Here is a 25,298-nt window from a genome sequence, read left to right on the forward strand (position 1 = left end):
GCTGCCTCAGATGTTCCGTTGACGGACAGCTACAGATAAAATGTTCCACGGTGTTGTGGTCTCTATATACATTACTCTGCTTCCGGAAACCTACTCCACCATTAAAGTTGTGTGAAATTCTTTTGTGCCCAGTTCTGAGTCGTGAGAGAACTCGTTGGTCCCTACGGTTTGGTAGGTCCTTCCAAGTGCCAACGTAATTCTTGATTTTCCCGGTGAAATTTGTTCTGTCTTGCTGCCCCTGGAATATTTTACTGCGCCCAAGATTTGCTAGGCGGTCTGCCTCTTCATTTCCTGAAATCCCTTTATGTCCTGGAATCCACATGAAAGTTATGTGATCCCCTTGACCTGCTACTATTTCCTGTGTCGCTTGAATCCATGGATGTGGATTCTCTGTTGCTTGGAGAGCTGACAGTGCACTGGCCGAATCCATGACTATCAGCAATGGATCTTCACTATGACGAGAAGCAGCTTGGAAGATAGCGGCAGCTTCCGCCGAGAAAACGGAACAGAGCTTAGAAAGACCATGTGCTTCTTCGTATGAACTGGAGTTGATTCCAATTCCGACCTTTGTGTTGTTTAATCCAGGCACCTTCGATCCATCTGTGTATCGAATTTCAGTGAAAGGGTATTTGGCCCTTACCCATTCCTTGAAATGCGCTCGAACTTCTTCAGGAAGGCAGTTCCGATTGAAATGGTTTTTAATATGAGAGTCAATACTGGGCTCCTTAGCCTGCCAGCTTTGGGCTCCATTCCGTTGCCGTTTGGCCACCAAGGGAAGCTTAATGTTGACCACAGAGTTGAGAATTCGCTTTGTTTGATTGGTGATAAAAGTTTCCAATCTTCTGTTTTTTTGTATGTTCTAGGAAGCTAGCAGCTTTCATACTGAAGGCAGTGACTGCTTTGAACGGCACTCCGGCTTCTACGCATGCTGAAGAGGCAGGAGTAGACGGTAGCAGGCCTGATATTGCCCGGATTGTATTGTTATATACGGGTCCTAATTTCGTACGTGCGGCTTGTGATTTCTACTCCATGGAACAATTTACTACAGACTACTGCGTTAACTACTCGCAACTGTGCTTTTCTATCGCTCTGTATACGTTTATTCGCAATACTTTTTACCAGGTTCACCCGGTTTCTACAGTTTTCTTTGACAAGGTCAAAATGCTGTCGGATGTTTAGGAGCCTGTCAAAGGTCACTCCTAATACTTTTACAGTTTTTCTGGTTGGAATGGCCTTCCCCTCTATCTTGATAGGTTTTCGTATGACTGGATGTTTCTCCGAGCAGATATGAATTCTGGAACATTTTTCAGCTGAAAGTTCGAACCCAACTCGATTTGTCCAGCGTGAGACGGCGTTCACCACCGCTTGAAGTTTTCTTCTGGTGGCGGCTGGATGTTTTCCGGCCACTACTAATAAAATATCGTCTGCATAGATGAAAATTTGTACCCCTTTAGGGAGTATTCCGAAGACGCTGTTCATGCTTATCAGGAAGAGGGTCACCGCTATTACCGATCCTTGAGGAACTCCTGTTTCCTCGTTGACCAATTTGGAGCGATGATTGCCGATTATGACCCTGAAGCTCCGGTTTGATAAAAAGTTTTTCACGAAATTTAGCATATTACCGGATATTGTTGTATGCTTTTGCTAGGTCAAGCGAAGCCATCTCAATGTGTTCCTCTTTTTCTAAGGCGTCGTTTAGAGCTTGTCCTAGTGAGGCAAAATAGGTTCCAGTGCCATATCCAGCCCGAAAGGCGTGCCGGCGCTTGTCTAGTAAAGAGTTTTCTTCAAGGTATTCCATCAGCCGGCGGTTAACCAACCTTTCCATTATTTTCGCCACACAGCTTGTCAGGGCTATGGGTCGATAGTGCTACACATCGTGTGCGGATTTCGTTATTTTTGGTAAGGGAACGACAAGACTAGTCCTCCAGCTGGATGGAAGTGTGCCAGCTGTCCATTCTCTATTGAGCCCTTCCAAAAGGGCAACTTTTCCTTCGGCGGGGAGGTGCCTTAGCATTGGGTAGCCGATTTTGTCAGGGCCCGCTGAATGGCCGTTTGCTTTACTAAGAGCAAAACTACACTGAGAAAAATCTACACGTCAAGGTCGTGTGTTTTACTTATAGATATGCGCAAAGAGGAAAACCACATGATTCATCATTGATTTCACGGTATAGGGGGAGATCCCCCAGTGCCGGACAGCACCCAATACCGGACAAAGCCGAAACATTGAGAAATCATGGTCCAATCAAGATGGTGTATTAGTAGAAAAGAAAGCTATTAGGTCGTATGAATAAACTGAGCAAAAGCTTTTACTTTACTCAAATCCACCTGTCAAATCATTTTCTTGAGCATTTACTCAAGTTGGTATGATAAAACTGAGCATTTGAGCATTTACTTTTCGAACATCCGAATTCGTATGAATAAAGCGGTAAGAGCTGAGTAAATGCTCAGAAAATCCTGAGTCACCTACTGACCATGCTCAGTTGAAAATAAATAAGCACGAAAGTTATATTTATATTTGTTAATAGGGTAAAAAGGATGACCGGAAGACTTTTAAGACGGATGACTAACTGAGTAATTTTTCAAACATCCTGGCGGAATCTCAAGAACAATTGGTCGGTGCTGTGGCAAGTAGGCAAATTCCGGCGCGCATATTTTTCGAAGAAAAGAAAATTTTCTGGCTGGTGAGTAATGGAAGGAAATTTATTCTCTCCGAAGAAATTGTTCGCCGGAATTCACCTACAGAGCTAGTACTTTTTTAATGAACGGTGTCGATTATTGAAACGAATCGATTGCTCTACTTTCTGCATCATGAAATTCATCTATTTTATAATATATATATATCTATCAAAATTGCAAAGTTGATAAAATTTGTATTTTCGAATAATCTCTAGAATAACACGATTTTAAAATAAATTCCTGGAGAATTTTTAACGTAATACCTATATGAATTGAAGAAGGAATAAATGTAGAAATCCCTGGTTAAATAATTTAATAACATTAGAGCTAACGCGTCAAATTCAACTACTATGGTCATTTTATGCTTAAGACGAGTTCACCACTTCAAACTTCCGATAAAAAAAAATCATTAGAAAAGACTTTTCCAGGAGCTCGTAAATATTTTTTCATGAATATCTAAAGGTTTTTCAGCACTCTCATTGATTTATTTTTTTATATTTTTCGTGTTTTTTTTTCCATAAACTCCAGTTATCAACTGAGAGTTTTCTTTGCCAATTGACCAATTGCATGTGGGTAAAGATGGTGCGGAGATATTTTTGAATTTCTACATTCTACGAATTTTCAAAAACCTAAGATAAAATTTCAAAAAATACTTTTTGATGAAGTATTAAGAAAATCTTGATGGGATTCTTGAAGTATTTTCTTAAGTAAATTCTGAAAATCCCAGAAAGAACTTATGAGGCATCCTTCGAAGAAACTTCAGAATTTATGGAAATTTTACTAATAATTATATACAGTATGGCCCATAAAAAATGCGAGAATCGTCATCTTATGTTTTATGGTAGTTTTTATAAGAAAAGTGTGAACGAAACATAAATGTAATACATTATTTGTATTGTTGAATCTGTTTAGACTGTGTTTATCGCTTTGGACATGATCTCTATTTGTTACTTTCACCTTAGGAGAGAGGAATTAGAAGCATACCTTAAATTTTTATCATGCAGTCATAGAGTTCAATATCTCTGTTGATACAAGCTTCTAAAACATCAGCGATGGGGTGAGATTCTTAATAGTCCTTGTCTTCAGCATTCGCCCATATCGAATGTTAGAATGGATTGATACCTGGAGCATTGGAGCCTTGAACATATTTTAGAAAATACGGCCCATTCGAGAGAGCCGTGTTTGAACCTTCGTATATGTGTGTGTTGCGGGCCTTCCTTAGTCGAGTGGTTAGAGTCCGCGGCTACAAAGCAAAGACATGCTGAAGGTGTCTGGGTTGAATTCCCGGTCGGTCCAGGATCTTTTCGCAATTGAAATTTCCTTGGCTTTCCTGGGCATAGAGTATTATCGTACTTGCCACACGATATACGAATGCGAAAATGGCAACTTTGGTAAAGAAAGCTCTCAGTTAATAACTGTGGTAGTGCTCATAAGAACACTAAGCTGAGAAGCAGGCTCTGTCCCAGTGAGGACGTTACTGCCAAGAAGAAGAAAATAAGTGTGATAATCGACTCTGTTTTGCTAAAAACCTATGAGCCAGTATTGATCTAAGTTGTCTCTAACCGAATGAACAATTTTCTTCCTCAAAAACTGTTATATTAAACTTTAACAAAAAAATAAATAATCAGGAATTTAATTTGCTCACAAAAACAATGAAATTAACGCTTGCAGATGCTAAATTCACGTTTAAACAATTTTCGCATTTTTTTATGGACCATACTGTATACTGGTTAGATCAAATCAAAAGAGATTATCAAAGGAGATTATTGAAAAATTCATTTTCCCAAGAATCTCTAGGAATCCATGAAATGTTCTAAGACGAATCCTTCAAATAATCCTGAATTTTTTAAATCCACTAGTAGTTTCAAGGGCTTAAATAGTTGTAGCGGTAAACGTGCAGCTTATTGGCATAACCATGCTGATGATTGTGGTTTCATATCCCACCGTTTGAGGATCATTTTGTGTTGGAAATTTTCTCGGCGTTCAGGATATAGGTAGGTAGATTATTTTCATACTTCCCGCACGATAAACGATTACAAAAATGGTTAATTGGCAAATAAAACTCTCATTTAATAATTGCAGAAGTATTTCTAACGACACGAAGCTGAAAGGTAGACTCCGCTTCTTTTTAAACGTAACGCCAGAAAGATTTTTTTATCTGGGAATATTCTTTAGAAACGTACGGATTTTTGCTAAATCTGTCACGGGTTCTTGGTGAAACTAATAGATTCTCTCTTTGAGATTATGCTCAGATTCCTATATTTTTGGTGAACTTCAAAAATATTATTAGAAAGGTCTCTAAGCACAATTGTTTTATGCCTACCTGTGAAAACTGTTTACAATTTTAACATTTTTAGTGGGTTTGTAGCACAGTTTATTTATTTATTCAGCAGCCAGGAATTATGGATTACGACAGTGGGGTCATGGTCCTTCAATCCGGTAGCCTGTGGCATATTGAATTCAATCAAGAAGCCGAATTGTCCGCTAGTTGCCCCCAGTTTGATCTGCTTTCCCTTGTGTGTTCCAGTGTGTGTATGGTGGTTTTTCTGGTGGTGATGCTTGTTGACAGTGGCATTTAATCCACCCCACAGGCTTGTCATTTACTTGGGTACCATTTCCGTAGGCCCGTTCCGAGGGCACCGTCTCTTTCTGGTTTGATAATCGACTGTTCACCGATGAGGGCTGTTTGGGATGGATAGTAAATAATCAAATCACGAAATAACACCAAGTTCTAAACACTTACCGTTGCGGGCGGACCGTTTTTTTTTTGCGCTCACCGACGCTTCCCCGGCAGGTGTGATGCTGAAAATTGTTTTTCGCCGGGGTGTGTGATTCTATCAGCAACTGGCAGTAAATGGTACATCTCAAACTTTTCCACTTTCATACTATTTTTTTCGCCAAACCACTACATACTGATTGCACCATTGGCATTCTTTTTATTTTTCGCAAAAAAATAATAAAGCATAAACAAAAACAAAATTTTTGACAAAGTAAAAGCTAAGTTCGAAATTCGAACTTACTCTGAGCAAAGTACCACTTTATTCATACGGATTTGAGTAAATGCTCAGACACTTTACTTTACTCAAACCAGGTTGAGCATGAGCAAATGCTCGGTTTTATTCATATCACCTATTATGTAGACTAATGATTGCGTAGAATAACACATCCTTGAAATATGCATGCCTTTTTAAAAAAGTAGAAAAGTTTGAAAATCTTTAAAAATTTGACGTATCTTCTTAATTTTGAGCCTATTTAGTAAATATTTTGAATAGGAAAAAATACTTTGGATCCCGCAAGCATGATTGAACATAATCCTAATTTGATAGTATGAATGTATTTTGTACCTTAATTGAACTATATATGGACAAATTACAATTTTGGTTAAGCACCTCCTGTCCCTCAGTTTCGGACAGCTTGATTTGTTATATGATATCTTCGTAATTATTGCATCAGTGTCTCAGAATACTTTCCTTTTTCATGGGTTCCGTCGATCATAGTATCAAATATGCAATAAAATTAAGAATAATGAACATTCAGAACAACATCGTAAAATGTGCTATTTTTCATTACATATGAAAGAGGTTTTTGATAGGCATCTTGCAAACTAAGAAAAACTCAAATTATTCTGGTAAATGTAGCAAATGCATTGAATTGGTAATTATAAAGTATTCCTATAGTGTACACATTCGATGATGTTCAAATTTACAGAATTCGAGGCATTTCCAGATCTTGTCCGGTATTGGGTGCCACCTTTCGAGATCGATCAATTTGGTACTGAAACTCATCATCAAAATGCAATATCAAAATTCATATTTATATTTTCAAATTTATTTTTGTACACTATAAAAATGATAATATTTATCATAAATGGGTAACACGAGCCCATAAAATCAATATTTTTCGAATTATGAATATAGTGGCTTAAGTGTCCGGTACTGGGGGATCTCCCCCTAATAACATGTGTATTAGAGTGGTTCAAAAAATCGTTTTTGCTCCACACCGCTCATTCGATTCTAGATCAAATTCTGAGTGTCCTCCCAAAATTTGAGCTCATTTGGATGAAAACTGAGACTGCACAAGCCCTTTGAAGTTTATATGGGAATTACTATGGGAAAAGCAACCAATTTATTCAATCGGTCATAGTGTTTGTCCATGTGCTATTGGGGATTAGAGCTACGTTGATACTGTGAGATACATTTATCAGCTACAACTTTGCCGAAGACCGTTTTTACATCGGACGCCCCAGTAATTAATTATTGATTTTTGAATGAGTTGTAAAACTTTGGCTATAATTATTGGGCTGCTCTGCAGGCATCACTGGATATATGCAGTAAAACATAGTAGCCATGATTTGTGCGTGCTATCTTTCGCGCCAGGTGCAGCAATGTTGCCTGTTCAGAAGTTAAATGAGCACTGCTGAAGAATTTGTGACTGGATATAAATCAATAACTAATTACTGAGGCGTCTGATTTGAAAACGGTCTTCGGCAAAGTTGTAGCTGATGAATGTATCTCATAGTATCAACGTAGTTCTAATCTCCACATGGGCAAATACTACAACCGATTGAATGAATTGATTGCTTTTCTCATAGTAATTCCCATATAAACTTTAAAGGGTTTGTGCAGTCTCAGTTTTCATCCAAATGAGCTCAAATGTTGGGAGGACACTTAGAATTTGATCTAGAATCGAATGAGCGGTGTGGAGCAAAAACGATTTTATACCATATATACCATAACATATATACCATTGGTATATATTTTGGCCGCATTTAGTTGTCCAAGTATACTTTTTCCTAAACAACTTTTTTGTTCAGTTAATTATACTCTTGTATTTGATAAAATTTTGTTACGCACTGTAATAATAATGATTAGGACAATGGAATTCGCGGCGAAATTTCGCGGGTGACCAAGGTGATAATACCAACAGTTTACGGCTTTGACAGTGTCCCCTTGTTTTGGCCATGCGCTTTATATATATTTCACTGAATCCCGCCTTTTTTACAAATGTAGATGATAAGATATTGAAATATTATCAATGCAAAATTGAAAACAAAACCAGCAAGTTAGAAAGAAGTCCAGCTTGAGAGTAAACGATTAGAACATTTTCGGTGAAACCTCGACTCAAAAACTTATAAACCGTTTTCGTAAGGAAAAATCTGGAATTTACTGAGAAGGTCATGTAAATTCTCCAAATTTAACAAATACCGCGGCGTTTTGCGGGATTTTCCGAATTTCGCACCGAAGGCCAAATTTCGCAGATTTCGTGGCTTACAACTACAAAAATTTTAAACTTTTAGAGAATTTTGTAAACTTTAAAAACACTGAATTTTGTAGTTTAATATTTATTGTTATTTCCACTAATTGAGTAACTTTTGAGATTCCATCCTTATTTCTGAGACCAAAAAATGTCCTGGTCTTCTTGCAGCTAGACATAGTCAATCGATGTATTATTCTTGAATTTTCATCTTCGATTTAATGTTGCACGATGCAATACTGTATTGATATGGTCAACTCTCCCTTACTCGATATCGAGTTAGAGCACCATAGTAAAAGTTGGATACCATGGCTACCTTGACGATCCCTTGAATTGCATTTGCACTGGTTTTGTGTTCTGTAACTCGATATCTCCCTAACTCGGTGGTCTTCAATATTGAGTTATGGAGAATCGACTGTAGTTTCAATGTGTTCCGATTATGGGTTGAACAATGTGATATTCTTTAGCAGGGCATTTTACAGCAATAATTTAAATTTATATAAAAATTATATTATAAATGTTGTAAATCTAACATCATAATACAGGTGTAGAAAAAGTGTAATAAAAAGATCGATCAACATGCGTTTGATATGTTAAAACAAAGGGAAAACGTGAGTAGGTAGATTAAATGAAAAACTGTTGACATAGACAGACTATTGAAATTTTTACGATTTTGAAATCAATTAACCGGCACACCACATCGTACAAGTTGCTGAGGGATTGAATCCGAATAACAAAATATAAATAAGTAGTAAACAGCAAACACACTAATCGATTGCCATACGATCATCACATGGAAGACAAATGTGCATCGAAACGCTACATTCAGTACAGTAGAGATAGAGACATTCATTTCAGAGGAATGGAAGTAATGAGGAACAGACGTTGCATATGGGGAAATGTGTGAACGGAAGAAGCAAAACATTCAATAATTTGTTGCACACATCGATCACGAGGGAAAGTGCATCTTCGACAAGTTCAAAACAATATCGAACAAACCGTTGGCCGAACCGGAGCCAGTTCCGGTCCCACTGGACGGATGCTGTGTATTGTCGTATTCGACGTCGATTCCAGCAGACCGGTTCTCCTGGTCGTGCCCATCCGATTGCATTGCTTTGTATGGCCAGAAAAAAAACGGAAATATTGATGAACAGAATATGAATAACAGAATTCGAGTTCAGCGAAAGGTGCAAACAGATCGCGAACGAGTGCCGTTCCGTAAACAGGTTTCGAATTACAACTTACAATGCTCCCTGAGTCGAGACGAAATGCGAAGAATTGTACGGGATGCTGAAACTTATAGAGTAGGGTAGCCCGTAATGATCAAACTACAAAAATCTTAAGTTACACCCCACAAATTTGTTCAATTGTCTTAAAATTGGAACTTTAAAGACCTCATGCTTCAAAAAAAATTAGACAAACTAGAATTTCGTTAAAGATAACTTTAGGAGACGAATCTGGAATTTGTGAATTACTTCATTAAATTACACGTGGAAAGAATAATCCCAGAAATTCCACAAACAGGAATTTCACAAAATTTTCTTTTGTCCAAGATTTTTGTTAAGGACATCATTGAGAATCCAATTAGTAATTTCTCCAGAGATGCCCCCACTAATTTCGATTGGATTCGTTGGGCGACATTCAGATTTTTTTTTTCAAATATCATGAAAAAATAATTTTTGTACAATCATTCTCTTAAAAATACTCCTTTTTCTGTGTTTTGGGATCATCTTCTTCTTCTTTTTGGCATTACGTTCGCACTGGGACAAAGCCTACTTCTCAGCTTAGTGTTTAATTGGCACTTCCACAGTTATTAACTGAGAGCTTTCTTTGTCAAAGTTGCCATTTTTGCATTCGTATATATCGTCTTTTTTTTTTGGAAGGTGGTAAATTGCATTTACAAACTAACCCAGCGTTTCACGTTCGATATGGAGGCTTTTTTTTCTTGTCTGTAGAGCCTTCTACCCACTGCGTCACTAATGCAATAATTAGGAATATTGTGGTATGACCCATATTTAATTTTGTGCTCATCAAATATCATCTCACAATTGAGATGTGGTGGACAATGGTTGATGGAGCACGTTATCCCAACTAGGCTCAACTCGTTTTATAAAGTTTATTACCCTGTTTGGATTGCATTGCCAAACTTCGGAGGGCTCTAATAACCCTTTTCCAAATATTGACAACCTTTGATTGAACAATGCTCCACAGCTGCAGAGCAAGTGTTCAGCGGTTTCGTTTTCGTTCAAACAAAATCGACATTCTGAGAATTGGATTTTTCCAATCTTGTAAAGGTAATACCTGCTCGGGCAGTGACCAGTCATCAGACCGGTTATTACCCTGGTATTCTTTTTATTAAGATTTAATATGGCCCGGGCTTTTGACAGACTGGGTCTAATAAATCTTTTCGCTTGCTTGGCTGTATCCGTGGCATTCAAATTAGTTTCTACCATGGACATTTCCCAAGATCTTAGTTTCATCCTAAGAGTACTCTCAGGAACTCCACAAAATGGTTCAGGGCCGACGAAGCTCGAGGCTGCACCCTGTCTTGCTAGATTGTCGGCGATTTCATTCCCTTCAATACCACAATGGCCGGGAACCCAGTACAACGTTACTTCGTTCCTACTGGCCAATTGCTTCAAAGAGAGAATACATTCCCACACTAACTTCGATTGACATGTAAATGCCTTTAGCGCATTTAATGCTGCTTGACTGTCCGAGAAAATACAGATCTTAGCAAACCTGTAATTCCTTTTGAGACAAACATTTATGCATTCTAAAATTGCTTGAATTTCAGCCTGAAATACAGTGGGGCTGCATCCCATAGCTATAGACTTACTAATACCGGGACCAAAAACTCCAGCCCCGGTATTTTCGCCCATCTTGGACCCATCGGTGTAAAATACAACAGACCCTGGACGTAAACTTGGCCCACCAGATTCCCACGTATTGCGGTTTGGTTTAACCACTTTGAAGGGCACATCATAGTTGGTCTTCGTTATCATCCAGTCTTCTACTGTTTTTATAAGGGATAAATTGCAAGGCATTTTTTGCAGCTTGCAGTTTAACAAATTGATGCAAAGGTAGTATATTGAGAAGGGCATCCAAAGCAACTGATGGTGTGCTTTTCATTGCCCCAGTCATAGATATACACGCAAGCCTTTGTAACTTAGCTAACTTCTTTTGAGAGGTTTTTTTTTTTTTTGTAAGGCACTCCGTGCTCGTGGCCAGGGCCGTACATTTTCATTTCATTGAAAGCATTTTCAGTCCCCAACTGACTGACTCAAGCTTGCCTTTCAGTTGAAACTCTACTGTTTCGTTTCAATCCGACGAACCTTTCCTTTCATCGCAGCAAGCGTAGTCTCTCATCTCTTTCGTGCTGCATATGCGTCGCGCGTCATAAATCGGAGCCTCACCGCAGCGAGCTGGTCTTTCAATCGGTAGTCTCTAACTTTAGGAGATGATTAATTCAAATGAACGACGTGGTGGCCCGTATAGTATCTCTATCTTAATTAATTACTCAACAAGTTACATAATTACACTGCAAAAAATAGGTAAAATGCAATTTGAAACATTTTGATAGATTTCAATGAAATTAAATGAAACGAAATTCTTACTCTTTCATTTCACCTTTCTTGTTCGTTGCTTTCAATTCGGATAACGAAATGAATGAGTGTGGAACGAAAAACGAAGCGACGCAGTTGTTCGTCACCATCGAGACGACACAACCAAGCCTTCGTGTTTCACAAAATGCTTTCGAAAATGCACAGCCCTGCTCGTGGCCACTACTGTGCCGGAATCAGTTTATCTGTATCTTCCTTACCGATACAGTTCTATTTTTAGCTAATCTATATTTACATCTGCTTTCACTCTCTTCTGCTCTTTTGCTCTCACACCGAGCAGGTAGGAGATTGCTCTGCTGTTGGTCCAATCGATTTCCATAAGCCATAGTCAATTGCTCTTGCGGTGGTTCGTTTTGCCGTGTTCCTGAGTCGTTTGAAGCTAGCTGCCTGCGAAGTGGGTCAGTTTGTCTCAGTCACCATCTGATACTGACGGAGGATGGATGTGCTCCCCTAAGCACGGTCCTCCGTGCGGCGTCTTCTGGTGGCTGGACGGGTTATTTTTTTTTGGAGGGGCTGGGAATTGAATCCATGACCTTCCACTTATGAAGCGAAAGCGTTACCTCAAGGCTACGGACCCCCCCTCTTTTGAGAGGTTACCTCATTTGTTTTAGTCCACCACACCAGTGAAGCGTAAGTAATTTTAGGTCGCACTATTGCTGAATAAATCCAATGTACCATGTTTGGGCGTAGGCCCCAGGTTTTCCCCAAGGCTTTATTGCAGACCCACAGGGCATTTGTACCCTTAGTTATGATCTTATTTAGATGAGAATTCCAGTTCAATTTCTTATTATTCTTTCTTGTGTCATGGGGGAGGCTATTGTGCTAACTGCTGCACTGCTCCTTGCTTCGCTTTCTGCGTGTGACCCACGTGCATCTTACGCTCCTGTACTTTTCTTGCTCTCTTCGTACTGCTGGCATCGCGCCAGGGCCATGTTTCTACTGCCGCTTTTGTGATTGCTACGCTTCTTTGCTCTGCTACGACGTATTTGGGACTGGCATCTTGCCAGAGCTTTGCTCAACTTTTGCGCCTGCTGTTAATCAGCCGATTCTCGAGTTCTCCAGATTGGACCAGTTGGATGCCGAGGCCGGTCCAGCGATTCCGGTTGGAGGGTAGCTTCCGGTTCACTGGCGCCCCGACGACCCAAAACTGGTGGTTGTCACGATCGCTACTCGGCATAGTCCCCGACGGTGGAGCGAAGAGTTCCCAACGTTGGAATGTCTCCCGAAACCGTTAACGTTACGCGTTTGTTCCCGCTGCACTGCTGCTGACCGGTGAAGTGCCGAGGTGGATCCAGCGATTCCGGTCTGAGGATGTCTTCCGGTTCACTGGTGCCCCGACGACTTAAGCCGGTGAATCGTTACGGACTACTCAGAATAGCCCCTGACGGTGGATCTATCCGAAGAAGATTTCCCCGACGGCGGAAGATCTCCCGAACCGATGCTTTTCGGGCTGATGCCGAAGTCGATCATGCGATTCCGGTGGAGAGAAACTTCCGGTTCACAGGCGCCCCGACGACCATTTGCCGGAGCTGTTTCGTGATCTACTCGGCTTGTCCCCGACTGAAGGACGTAGCCTACTCCAACGCGATGATGGTCGGTAATTGCCGAGGTCGGTCCTGCAATTCCGGTTGGAGGATGACTTCCGGTTTGCAGGCGCCTCGACGACTTATTACCGATACTACGCTACGCCCGCTCTACTCGGTCTAGTCCCCGACGGGGGATCTAACCTACTCCGGTCGCGCCCGTTAGTCTCCTTCATATGCGCGCTTCAACAGGCTGACTTGTCAAGCGCCAAGGTCGGTCCGACGATTCTGGCTGCCGCAACGATTCAGAGCCACAGTGCTGTACGCTGTGTTGAGAGCCGCTGCTCCTCTCGCCATCTTCGTTGTAAAAGAGACATCATCTGGACGATTGTCCTGTTTACCGCTTCCCATTTATCTTTTTCAGCACACATTCGTTGGACGATATTGTGCACATTAACGTCATTGCCGACGGATGTAATCCCGGCTCGCTCATGCTCGAAGCGCGGACATTCGAAGACCACGTGCTCAGGGGTTTCGTCAACATCGCCGCACCCGGTGCATAAAGGTGATCTTGCGTGTCCAAACCTATTCAGGTATTTCTTGAAGCAGCCATGACCCAGACAAAAACTGTGTCAAGTGGAAATTCACTTCTCCGTGTTTTCTGTTTACCCACATCGACAGGCACGGAATCAGTCGGTGGGTTCATCTACCGTTCTCAGCGCTATCCCACTGCTGTTCCCATTTCCTCATGGTTTCATCCCGGGCTCTTTTCCGAATTCCCCGCGTGCGTCGGTCCCTGTAGCACTCGCTGTCCTCTTCGAGTTGAAGGCTTATAGGAATCAATCCTGCAATCACACAGACTGCCTCCGATGATATCGTACGATACGCGCTCGCCACACACACTAATGAAGCAATCCTCTATGGCATTTCTAAAGGAATCAATGAATGATTTCTCAAAAATATTAACGACCAACCCTGTATATGTTCTGCAACAAATTTCCGTGAGCATTTCCGGAAGTACTTCATGAGAAGTTTTTGGAAGATCTATAGAAAATTATTAAAGATACTTGAAGAACGTGTTCGCATTGTGTTATATAAAGCACGAGTGTTGTGGTGCGTGCGATCACTCTTGATATAATCTATCAAACCATTGCTGAATCTCTTGAAGATTTTCAACACAATTCCAAAGTGTCAAGAAGTTCTTCTTCTGATTCGGAATTGCCGTAGACATTGGAAGTAAATAAGAATAGTTCTTAAAAAAATTATGTCAACAAATTTCCCAATGATATTTTCTGGTGTCTATTTAAAGGCTATAGCTAAGTATACCGTTCTGCTAAAAAGAAAATCTGCGAAAGAAATGGTCAAGAAATTTTCTACAGTGAGCTCCATTTGAATTTACATTTCTTTTCAACTGCGTACCGCGTTCAAAGAAAAATGCTTATCTTGACCATTTCTCGCAAGAAATTTCCCATGCATCGAGATAGACGTTTAATTTTCTGTTGAAGTGCATACTTTCCATAAGTAGCTAGTCTAATTTACTACTTCGCCTTAATGCAAATTTTTAAGACGTCTCTACTTTGAAGGAAGATCACTAAAGTTTCTGTTTTAACCATAATGGTCTCTAAGGTCTCTTTTTTTCTTATTTACTTGCATTGATTTCTGATGCAACGTTGTTGGTTCAACAGGCTTTTCAAAAATTTCGTCTCAGATTCCCCGAGGAAACGTTTTAGAAATTATCATAAGAGGTTTACTAAGAATACTTTCAGGGTCTCTTAGAGGGAACACTCCTGAAATTCTTCTAGAGTTTTATCTGCCAATTTTCCTGAAATTCTTCCAGCGAATTATAAAAGCATGTTTAGAAGAATTTATCCAGAATTAGCTCCAGGAAATCCATGAGAACTCCAAAGCTACTGCCTCTAGTAAATTCCTCAGATAATATTTAAATTTGTTTGTTTAAAAGTTCAATCCAATAGACGCAGTGGCTTAACCTTCCTAACAAAAAAAAAATTAAATTTGTTTCTAAAACTATCCTAGGATTTCCTGCAGATATTTTTTCACTAATCCTCCAACCGAATTTTCCAGTTGTTACTGTAGGAGATCTTCCAAAGATTTTAACATAATTTCTTCGACGATTTATTCATGAGTTTTTGAAAATAATAGCCTCTGGAGGATTTTTTTTTTCTAGAAACCCTGCAAGAATTCCTCCACCCGTAAATGTTTTTTTTTAATTTTTTTTTCAGGAATTTTTCTAGCATTTCATCCCCCCTGCATTCAATCCAAATATCAGATTTTCCAAATATTTCTTGAAATGTTTCTCAAAAAATATCTACGCAATCTTCAAAGTCTATTTAAGTTTTTACACCAGTTAATACCCAATAATTCTTCCAATCATTCCTGCACAAATTTCTTTCGAGATTCTGCCCAATCTTTTGCGAGAAATTTCTTTCGAAAATCCTGAGATTTGATTGATTTTCATTTGCGATTATCTCAGCAAATTATCTATGAAATCTTTTAAAACTTGTCTTGTTAGTTAAGGATGACTTTAAAACTTAAACAGGTTGTATCAGAGGTTACTTCAGGATTTCCTTCAGAAATATCTCAAGGATTTATTATTCAGAAACATTTTCTTGACCTTTCCTTGGAGACATTGTTGGAAGAAATCACAAAAAAATTTCAAAACTTACTTTGGAAAATCTCATAGAACTTCCACTAATTCTGTAGAAATTTTAGAAGTAATCTCTGGAGCAATTGCTGATGGTATCTTCAGATAAATTTCTAGAAGAAATTAAATAGGAAATCCCTAGAAATTCCTGGAGGTATCTCAGAAGAAGTTATTGATTAAATTTTAGGAGGATTTTCCTGGGAAGTCTAGGTAGAATCACTGGATAAAATCAATCTTGGAGAAATTTGGACTTTCTTGAAAAATTTCTCAAAGAATTTTTGGAGAAATTATTATGATTTCCAAAATATTGTTTGGAGATATTCCATTTCTGTGTTACTCCTTGGAAAAATCCAGACTGAATTCTTGAGATATCCTAAGCAAAATTCTTGGAGAAAATCCCTAGGAATGTGCGTGGAGGAATTCCTTGGAAAATAATAGCTAAATATGCACCTTTAGAAATTTCTGAAGTAATATCTGAACATAGCTGAAATAATTTCTGATGAAATTCCTATAGCAGATCATGAAAAAACACATACAGTAATACGATAGCGCCTCTGCTCCCAGGTGTTTGACTTCCCGCTTTGAGTCGATGGTACACTGTCCAAACGAGATTCTCACCTTCTGCACTGCCTTTCGGTTGCTTATCATCACAACTTCGGTTTTGTGATGGGCTAACACAAGCTTCTTCTCTCGCATCCATTCTTCCACGGCGTCTACTGCTTCAGTAGAAAGTATCTCTACTTCTTCTAGTGATTCGCCGATGACTACGAGTACCACGTCATCCGCGAAGCCGACGATCTTCACACTCCGTCATACATAGCTTTTCAGAGGGTGACTGTTGTGCACCTTTTCCCAGCGTCTGTTTCGTAGATCAGTGTACGATTTTGAAAGTAGCTCCTAAAAATTTTACAAAGATACTCGGGGACCTTCAATCTGTGCAGCGATTCGGCGATCGCAGCCCAACTGGCACTGTTGAAGGCATTTTTTACGTCCGAAGTGACCACACCGCAGTACCGATTTCCTCTCATCTTTTGTTTCCGCGCCGTCTCCATAACTTGCACGACCGTTCGGATGGCATCAACGGTGGATCTACCTTTCCGAAAGCCGAACTGCATGTCGCACAGGCCGTTTTCTCCCTCCGTGTATTTCGTAAGCCTGTTTAGGATTACTCGCTCCAGCACTTTGCCAACTGTGTCCAGCAGACATATCGGTCTATATGCTGAAGGATCTCCAGGAGACTTGCCTGGTTTAGGCAGCAGCACCAACTTTTGTCGTTTCCAAATGTCGGGGAAGCTACCCTCATCTATACATTTTTGTAGCACGATCCTCAACATATCCGGGTTTTCTTGGATTGCTGCTCTCAGAGCTACGTTGGGGATACCGTCTGGTCCCGGAGCCTTCCTGATTTTTAAGGCTTTCGCCACCGCGATCAGCTCATCGTTCGTTTCCTGGGCTTCTTCTTCGTCGTCATCCTGAGCTCCGTAAGGTGTGGATGGCCAGCTCGTCGGTTCGGGCCGGGGGAATAGCGCTTCAATGATGGTCTTCATCTTCTCCGGACACCTACCGGGTGGTACAGCTGGGCCCCTCAACTTCGCCATTGCAACTCTGTAGGCGTCACCCCACGGATTTGAATAGGGTCCTAAAGCCCTGTCTCAATTTTAGTACCAATCGCCCAATAGGCCAGTAAGACTTGTATAAGATTGGTTTAGATCCAAAAAACATTTTTTTTCGGTTTTTGAGATTTTGGTTTAAACTCAAAGTTTTGGTTAAATTTTGTTTTTCGTGTCTCTTCCGAAATGTCAGATAGGAACAACCCCAGTGTTAAAAGTAAAAGCCCTGTGGCAATTTTGTGAACAATGTGAACGTTAAACATGATCAAAAGTGTGAAGGTTCATATTTGGAATAATTTTTCAAATTAAACTTTAAATATGTTATAGCCGTTATTTGAGCTGGAAAAAATTGCTAAAGTAGTTGCAAGAACATGCTTTATCATATTATCAAATAAAAACAAGAACTCATTAAACATTTTAGGACTAAATTGGCGTTGCGACAGAGCTCCTCCAGACAGGCTTTCTTGCTGAGCCGGATTTCCCTGTTGAGAGCGGTTTTCACCGCCTTGTACGCTGGTCTTCGATCTGCTCTTTCAGCGTCGTTGCGGGCTCTCTGCATCCTTCTCCTAGCCCGAAAGCAGCTTGTACGCAGATCGGCAATCGTCGAGTTCCACCAGTAAGCTGGGCGGCGACCATGTCGCGGTTTACCTTCCCTCTGCATGGTTGCATCGCACGCTTGTACTAATGCCGCTGTCAACTCATTCGCAGTAAAGTGCTGAGCATTGCGCTCCAATTTCAACGCTTCAACAAACACCTCCTTGTCAAACTGCGACGTTTTCCACCTCCACTCTTTTGATGGAATCGCACGCGCTTCCAACTGCCGTCCGCTACTAATATTCAGGGTGTCGACTCAATATTGAAAATAAAATTCCCTGACTTTCCCTGACCTTCCAGTCGTTTTCCAGAAAAATTCCAGGCCACTCAATTAATTAATTTGAACCAAAATTAGTAATCCAAGAAAGATACATATCCGAAAATTTGCATGATGTAAAGTTTCACATACACATCATACTAATATTCAGTTTATTCATACTAGGTCTTATGAATAAACTGAAGAAAAGCTATTACTTTACTGAAATATATTTGTCAGATAACATTTTTTAGCGTTTATTCAAGTTGATATGATTAAACTGAGCAATTGATCAAAGATGTACTCGGCTACTGAACTACCTCAAATATAATTTCACAAATTTCAGGCATAAACGACAATTCTGGACCCTTTCCTGATTATACCTTATTACAACTTCTTAATATAAGAAGCAACACTATTACGATCATCCACCATGCTTTTTAAGTGCAAGAAATTTATCATGAAATTTGGCTATTACTTATTCCAGGTAAAATTCTAGCCAATGCCAAAAAAACTTTTTTTGAGAATGGCTTCAAGAAATTCCACATAGATTTCTCAGAAATTCCTCTTGAAATTCTTAAACATAATTTTACAGATATTCCTTCAATACTTTACCATGACGATTTCCCCTAAAAACTCCTTATCTCCAGGGTTTTCTTAAAATTGTTTTGAATTTCTTTAAGAATAGAATTTGGATTTTTCAGGATTGTTTCAAGAATACGTCTTCTAATCATTTATTTATTTATTTATTTAACAGTCAATATCAACAGACTTCAAAAGCCCTAATGATAGAATGAACTAAAATTAAAAACATTTTAAGATATTTTATTTTTTTATTTTTCAGGAATCACATAGAGTTTTTCCCAAAATGTATTCATTTTTTTCTTAGAATATTTTTAATATGCTTCACGATGATTAGTAACATGTAATTTATTTTAGGTATGATTTTAGGATTCCGATATGAATAACGCCTAGGTTTTCTCCTCAAGGAGTTTATCTAAGTATTCTTAAGATGAAGATGCAACGAAGCCACACCTAAAATGTTCAAAAGCACAAATCTAGAGAACCAAACAGCTGTTCATGCTCCAAACATGATCGATTGGTCACACGTTGATGATGATCAATCAATCCAATTCTCAGAGCGAACGATTACTTGGTCCATGAGATTTATGCTCTCGAAAATTTGAGATGTGGCTTCGTTGTATCTTCAATTTAAGGTGATTATCAACAAAGCCAAATTTCGAATTTTCAAGCTCACAGATCTAGAGAACCTGACAACCATTCGCGTTGACAATATGATGGGTTGGGTTCTCAACAGCTTGTTGAGAAGATTATTTCAAACAATATTCCTGAAATTTCTGCTTTTCAATAATATTTCTGCTTTTCAAAAATAAAATAAATCAAGAAATTTGGAGAGGCATCCTCAGAATTTCTAGAATATCTCCTGGGTATATCGTAAGAAAAAAAAACTGGTCATATCTATAAGAAAGCTCCTGATAAAAATCCTGAAGAAAGGCGGTACTATCTGAACAAACTATTTTCAGAAATAACTTGGAACAAAACAAAACAAGAAATATCCTGTCCATATCCTAATATCTGTAACATACGTACTTTCGACAATTTTTTTTTTTATTTCTCATGCAAAACATTGAACTGAAAAATTGTACCATTATCAGGAACACAAAACTAGAAAACCAAACAGTGTTAAGAGTTGAAAAAACGATCAATTGACCACCACCAGCAAGCAACCATTTTTTTTCAAAAAAATTATTGTTTGATTCATCAGATTTGTGATCCTAAAATTTTGAGATACGGCTTTTATTCATCATCACTTAAATACGAAAATCCTTATTGGTTTTTCTCTATACTTAGTTTCACAAGTTCTACTCGATATTTTGAGCAAACTTGTAAGGATTGATACAATTTGATGTAGTGAACTACATTTTTTTTCAAGATTTTGTGCTAAATGCGCCAAACTAGGCAATTAGTAACAACAAAATATTTTTAAAGCAATCCACGCCAATTTAGAAGAAGTTGTTCGGAGAGTACTGTTGATGCTTTTCAATTCAGAAAATTTGAATTCTGAGGATAAATATAAGCAGTACAGTTTACTCTATTATACATAAGAGCATTTCCTCAATGGTTAACTGCAATTTTGAAAGATTCATTACCCTCTTTATTCCATATATCGTATTGCTGACTTAGCCTGACAATATCATTTCAGACAATCAACTCGTTTGATGTTGTAGTATTGATATTTTTTCCCTGACCTCAAGTGAAATTCCCTGACTTTCCATGTTTTTCCAGTCGACACCCTGATATTGTACCGAAGCGCTTGGTTGAAAGGATACCTTCCCACTGTTCATATCGCCACTGATTTTGCGTTGGCTGCTGTCCAGTTCCCATCGCCGGCCGGGACACGGTATGGCTCCGATATGACAGCCACATCGCACTCGTACTCCACCACAGATTGCCTCAGCAAGTGTTGTGCTGTGTCACAGTGGTTGAGGTTAATTTGAATTACCTCCACTAGGGTTTGGTAGCAGTCACCTTTATGAAGGCCGGGCATCGCAGGCCTCCTGTAACGTGGTTGTTATTCTCTCCGTTAGTGCAGATCATGCACTTTGGAGGCTTCCGGCAGGCTTGAGCCTTGTAGCCTTCTTCTCCGCACCTTCTGCATAAATTACCTCTGTCAGGCCCCTTTCAGAATCTAGCAAGATGGCCGTACTCGTGGCATCTATAGCATGCTTCCCGTTTCTGAGAGACACACAGTGGACATACCGACCAGCCTGTTTTAATCTTCTCCGTTTTTAGTGCCTTGACGGCCGCTTCAATCGAAAGCCTAATTGATGCTATTAGCATTCCGGATGGCCTCTTCCTTATGCGGATCTGCATCTGCACTTTCATGGCAACCCTTACATCGTCGTTCGTAGAGATTGCGTCCAAGTTCTTGCATTCAAGGACTGCCTCCGGACACATGGCTCTCACTTCTACCGTATTACCCATGGCTTTCTCGGCGAGCTGTTTGTAGGAAGAGTTGCTGGCCATCGGGTCTCTTTTTAGCTCCAGTGCAGGGTGTCTACTACCTGGAAAAACCTGGAAAACCTGGAATTCGCAGGGAATTTTATTCAACCTGGAAAAAACCTGGAATTCTCAGGGAATTTTGGTCACACTCAGGGAAATAATTTTGAAACAGTAATTCATCGTTGAATATGTTCGCGATTAGCTATTTCGAAACTATTTTTGCACACTTTATTCACCTAATATGAAAAATTTCGGCTGCGCCGCTTCAAAATGCTACTTTAACGATTCAGTTCATTTATAAACTTAGACGTTTTCCGTGAAATGCTCTCAAACAATGCACCATATATTTGTCATGAAATACTATAATCATCGATTATTCGTAGTTCCGGAAAAAATGTCTGTTTATTGCAGGTTATGAATCTGCATGATTAAAGATTTCAAAGGTAACAGTAATATTACGCAGCCTAACAAAGATAACATTTTTGCGTGTCTCAAAGATCAAATCATGTGGCTAGTAAATTTGGGGTTGGTGAATTTGAAACTCATTTCGAAAATGTTCCAGCACATTACAATTTTGAGTTACGGATCCTCAAAGCAGTATAAAATTCTGTTTTTTTTTTTAATGTTGAAAGTTAAACTATGATTGGTATATAGTGATCTAACCCACCAATAATCACCAGAATAGGATTATTAAAGCTGAGGGTCGTGGGTTCGAATCCCACCGGTCGAGGATCTTTTCGGGTTGGAAATTTTCTCGACATCCCAGGGCATAGAGTATCTTCGTACCTGCCACACGATATACACAGGCAAAAAATGGTCAAATGGCATAGAAAGCTCTCAGTTAATAACTGCGGAAGTGCTCATAAGAACGCTAAGCTGAGAAGCAGGCTTTGTCCCAGGTGGGACGTAACGCCAGAAAGAAGAAGAAGAAGAAGGATTATGTAGGATTTGGTTTGAATGCACGAATAAATGTTGAATAAATCGATTTTTTCAACATGTCGCCATCGTCACACTAAATTATTCGTTCCTATTATATGGCCTCTCTTCTGAGGGTGTAGCTTATCAGAGCGTCTGTTCTCCATGTTAGGGGCGGCTCAAAACAGCGTCTGTTCTCCATGTTAGGAGCGGCTGATCATCGTCCTAGTGCCAGCGTGGGACTCTAAACAGTGCTGTGCACGATGATCCTCCGGCGAGACAGGGGGTTGGTGCAGGCCTTACAAGCCAGCCGTAAAAATCATCAGTACAGGAAGCATACAATGTAAATTCGGACCGGAACAATCGGCATAGACCCAGGCATCGAAAACGGACTAACGATTGGAAACTCGGATCATGGAACTGTAAGTCTCTCAATTTCTTGGGAAGTACCCGCATTCTTTCCGAATTATTGAGGGTCCGCTAGTTCGACATCGTAGCGCTGCAGGAGGTTTGCTGGAAAGGGTCGACGGTACATACGTATAGGGATGGTTATACCATCTACCAGAGCTGCGGCAATAGACATGAGCTGGGCACAGCTTTTATCGTGATGGGCGAAATGCAGAGGCGCGTGATTGGGTGGTGGCCAATCGACAACAGAATGTGCAAGTTGAGGATCAAAGGCCGTTTCTTCAATATCAGCATAATCAACGTGCACAGCCCTCACCTAGCAAGTGACGATGACGATAAGGACGCTTTCTACGCGCAGCTGGAACGTGAATACGACGGCTGCCCAAGCCATGATGTCAAAATCGTTATCGGAGATCTCAACGCTCAGGTTGGCCAGGAGGAGGAATTTAGACCGATTATAGGGAAGTTCAGCGCTCACCAGCTTACGAACGAAAACGGCCTTAGACTGATTGATTTCGCCGCCTCCAAAAACATGGCCATACGTAGTACCTACTTCCAGCACAGCCTCCCGTATCGGTACACCTGGAGATCACCCCAACAGACTGAATCGCAAATCGACCACGTTTTGATTGATGGAAGGCACTTCTCGGACATTATCGACGTCAGAACCTATCGCGGCGTAAACATCGATTCGGACCACTACCTTGTGACGGTTAAAGTGCGCCAACGACTTTCCGTTGTGAACAACATTCGGTACCGACGCCCGCCCCGGTACAATCTGGAGCGACTCAAGCAACCCGAAGTCGCAACTGAATACGCGCAAAGCCTTGAGGCAGCGTTGCCGGAAGAGGGAGAGCTCACCGAAGCCCCTCTTGAGGACTGCTGGAGTAGTCTCAAAGCAGCCATAAACAACGCAGCGGAAGGTGCCATTGGGTTCGTGGAAGCAAATCGACGGAACGGTTGGTTCGACGAGGAGTGTCAGACGGTTTTGGACGAGAAGAATGCAGCGCGGGCGATGATGCTGCAGCAAGGCACCCGTCAAAACGTGGAACGATACAAACAGAAGCGAAGACAGCAAACCCATCTATTCCGGGATAAAAAGCGCCGCCTGGAAGAGTTGGAGTGCGAAGAGATGGAGCAGTTGTATCGTTCTCAAGAAACACGTAAGTTCTACAAGAAACTAAATGCATCCCGCAAAGGCTTTGTGCCGCGAGCCGAAATGTGCCGGGATAAGGATGGTGGTATCTTGACGGACGAACGTGAGGTGATTGAAAGGTGGAAGCAGCACTACAATGAACACCTAAACGGCGCAGAGGAGGAAGATCAAGACAGCAGGAGGAATGGCTTCATCAGTACGGCGGATGAGGGAGACGTGCCAACTCCCACAATAGGTGAAGTTAAGGATGCTATCAAACAGCTCAAGAACAACAAAGCAGCTGGAAAGGATGGTATTGGAGCGGAACTTATTAAAATGGGCCCGGACAGGTTGGCCACTTGTCTGCACCGATTGATAGCCAGGATCTGGGATACAGAACAGCTACCGGAGGAGTGGAAGGAGGGAATAATATACCCAATATACAAAAAGGGTGACAAGTTAGAATGTGAGAACTATCGAGCGATCACCATTCTTAATGCAGCCTATAAAGTGCTTTCCCAGATCATCTTCCGCCGTCTATCGCCACTGGCAAGCAGATTTGTTGGAAGTTATCAAGCCGGATTTGTGGACGGGCGATCGACGACAGACCAAATCTTCATGTTGCGGCAGATCCTTCAAAAGTGTCGCGAATATCAAGTCCCTACGCATCACCTATTCATCGATTTCAAAGCGGCCTATGATACCATCGACCGCGAAGAGCTATGGAAGATTATGGACGAGAACGGTTTTCCCGGGAAACTGACTAGACTGATCAAAGCTACGATGGATAGTGTACAGTGCTGTGTGAAGATATCGGGTGCTTTATCGGACCCGTTTGAAACACGCAAAGGACTTCGACAAGGCGATGGTCTTTCCTGCCTCCTGTTCAATATTGCGCTAGAAGGTGTTATGAAACGGGCGGGCTTCAACATGCGGGGCACGATCTTCAATAAATCCAGCCAGTTCATTTGTTTCGCTGACGACGTGGACATTGTCGGAAGAACGTTCCAGGTGGTTGCTGAACAGTATACCAGGCTGAAACGTGAAGCAGATCGGGTTGGATTGAAGGTAAATACGTCGAAGACGAAATATCTGCTGGCTGGAGGAACCGAGCGCGATAGAGCTCGCATAGGCAGACGCGTGACGATCGACGGGGATGAGTTCGAGGTGGTGGACGAATTCGTCTATCTCGGATCATTGATAACGTCGGATAACAACTGCAGCAGAGAAATTCGAAGACGTATCATCGCCGGAAGTCGTGCTTACTATGGACTCCACAAGACCTTGCGGTCTGGTAAACTTCACTTCCGTACTAAGTGTACCATGTACAAGACGCTAATAAGACCGGTAGTCCTCTACGGGCATGAGACGTGGACAATGCTTGAAGAGGACCTGCAAGCGCTAGGAGTTTTTGAACGACGTGTGCTTAGGACGATCTTCGGCGGAGTATGTGAGAACGGCGTATGGAGGAGAAGAATGAACCACGAGCTTGCGCAACTCTACGGTGAACCCAGTATCACGAAAGTCGCCAAAGCTGGAAGGGTACGATGGGCGGGACACGTTGTGAGAATGCCGGACAACAATCCCGCAAAAATGGTGTTCAACTCAAATCCGGCCGG

The 25,298-nt window shown here is 40.8% G+C and overlaps 1 protein-coding gene across 2 annotated transcripts in view; it reads right to left on the bottom strand.

The window, feature by feature from the left end:
* The window catches only part of LOC5576168, an 82,001-nt gene that overhangs the window by 52,888 nt on the left and 3,815 nt on the right, over positions 1–25,298 (bottom strand). Inside the window, exon 2 of one of the 2 annotated variants that reach the window (XM_021841967.1) lies at positions 8,929–9,042. The exons of the other annotated variant lie outside the window; for it this stretch is intronic. Coding sequence (XP_021697659.1) covers positions 8,929–9,040 — 112 coding nt within the window. The 5' untranslated portion in view covers positions 9,041–9,042. The remainder of the gene's footprint in view (positions 1–8,928; positions 9,043–25,298) is intronic. 2 annotated transcript variants of the gene reach the window in all.

This window comes from Aedes aegypti, chromosome 2 (assembly GCF_002204515.2).
Source record: "Aedes aegypti strain LVP_AGWG chromosome 2, AaegL5.0 Primary Assembly, whole genome shotgun sequence".
Classification (NCBI taxonomy): Eukaryota; Metazoa; Arthropoda; class Insecta; order Diptera; family Culicidae; genus Aedes; species Aedes aegypti.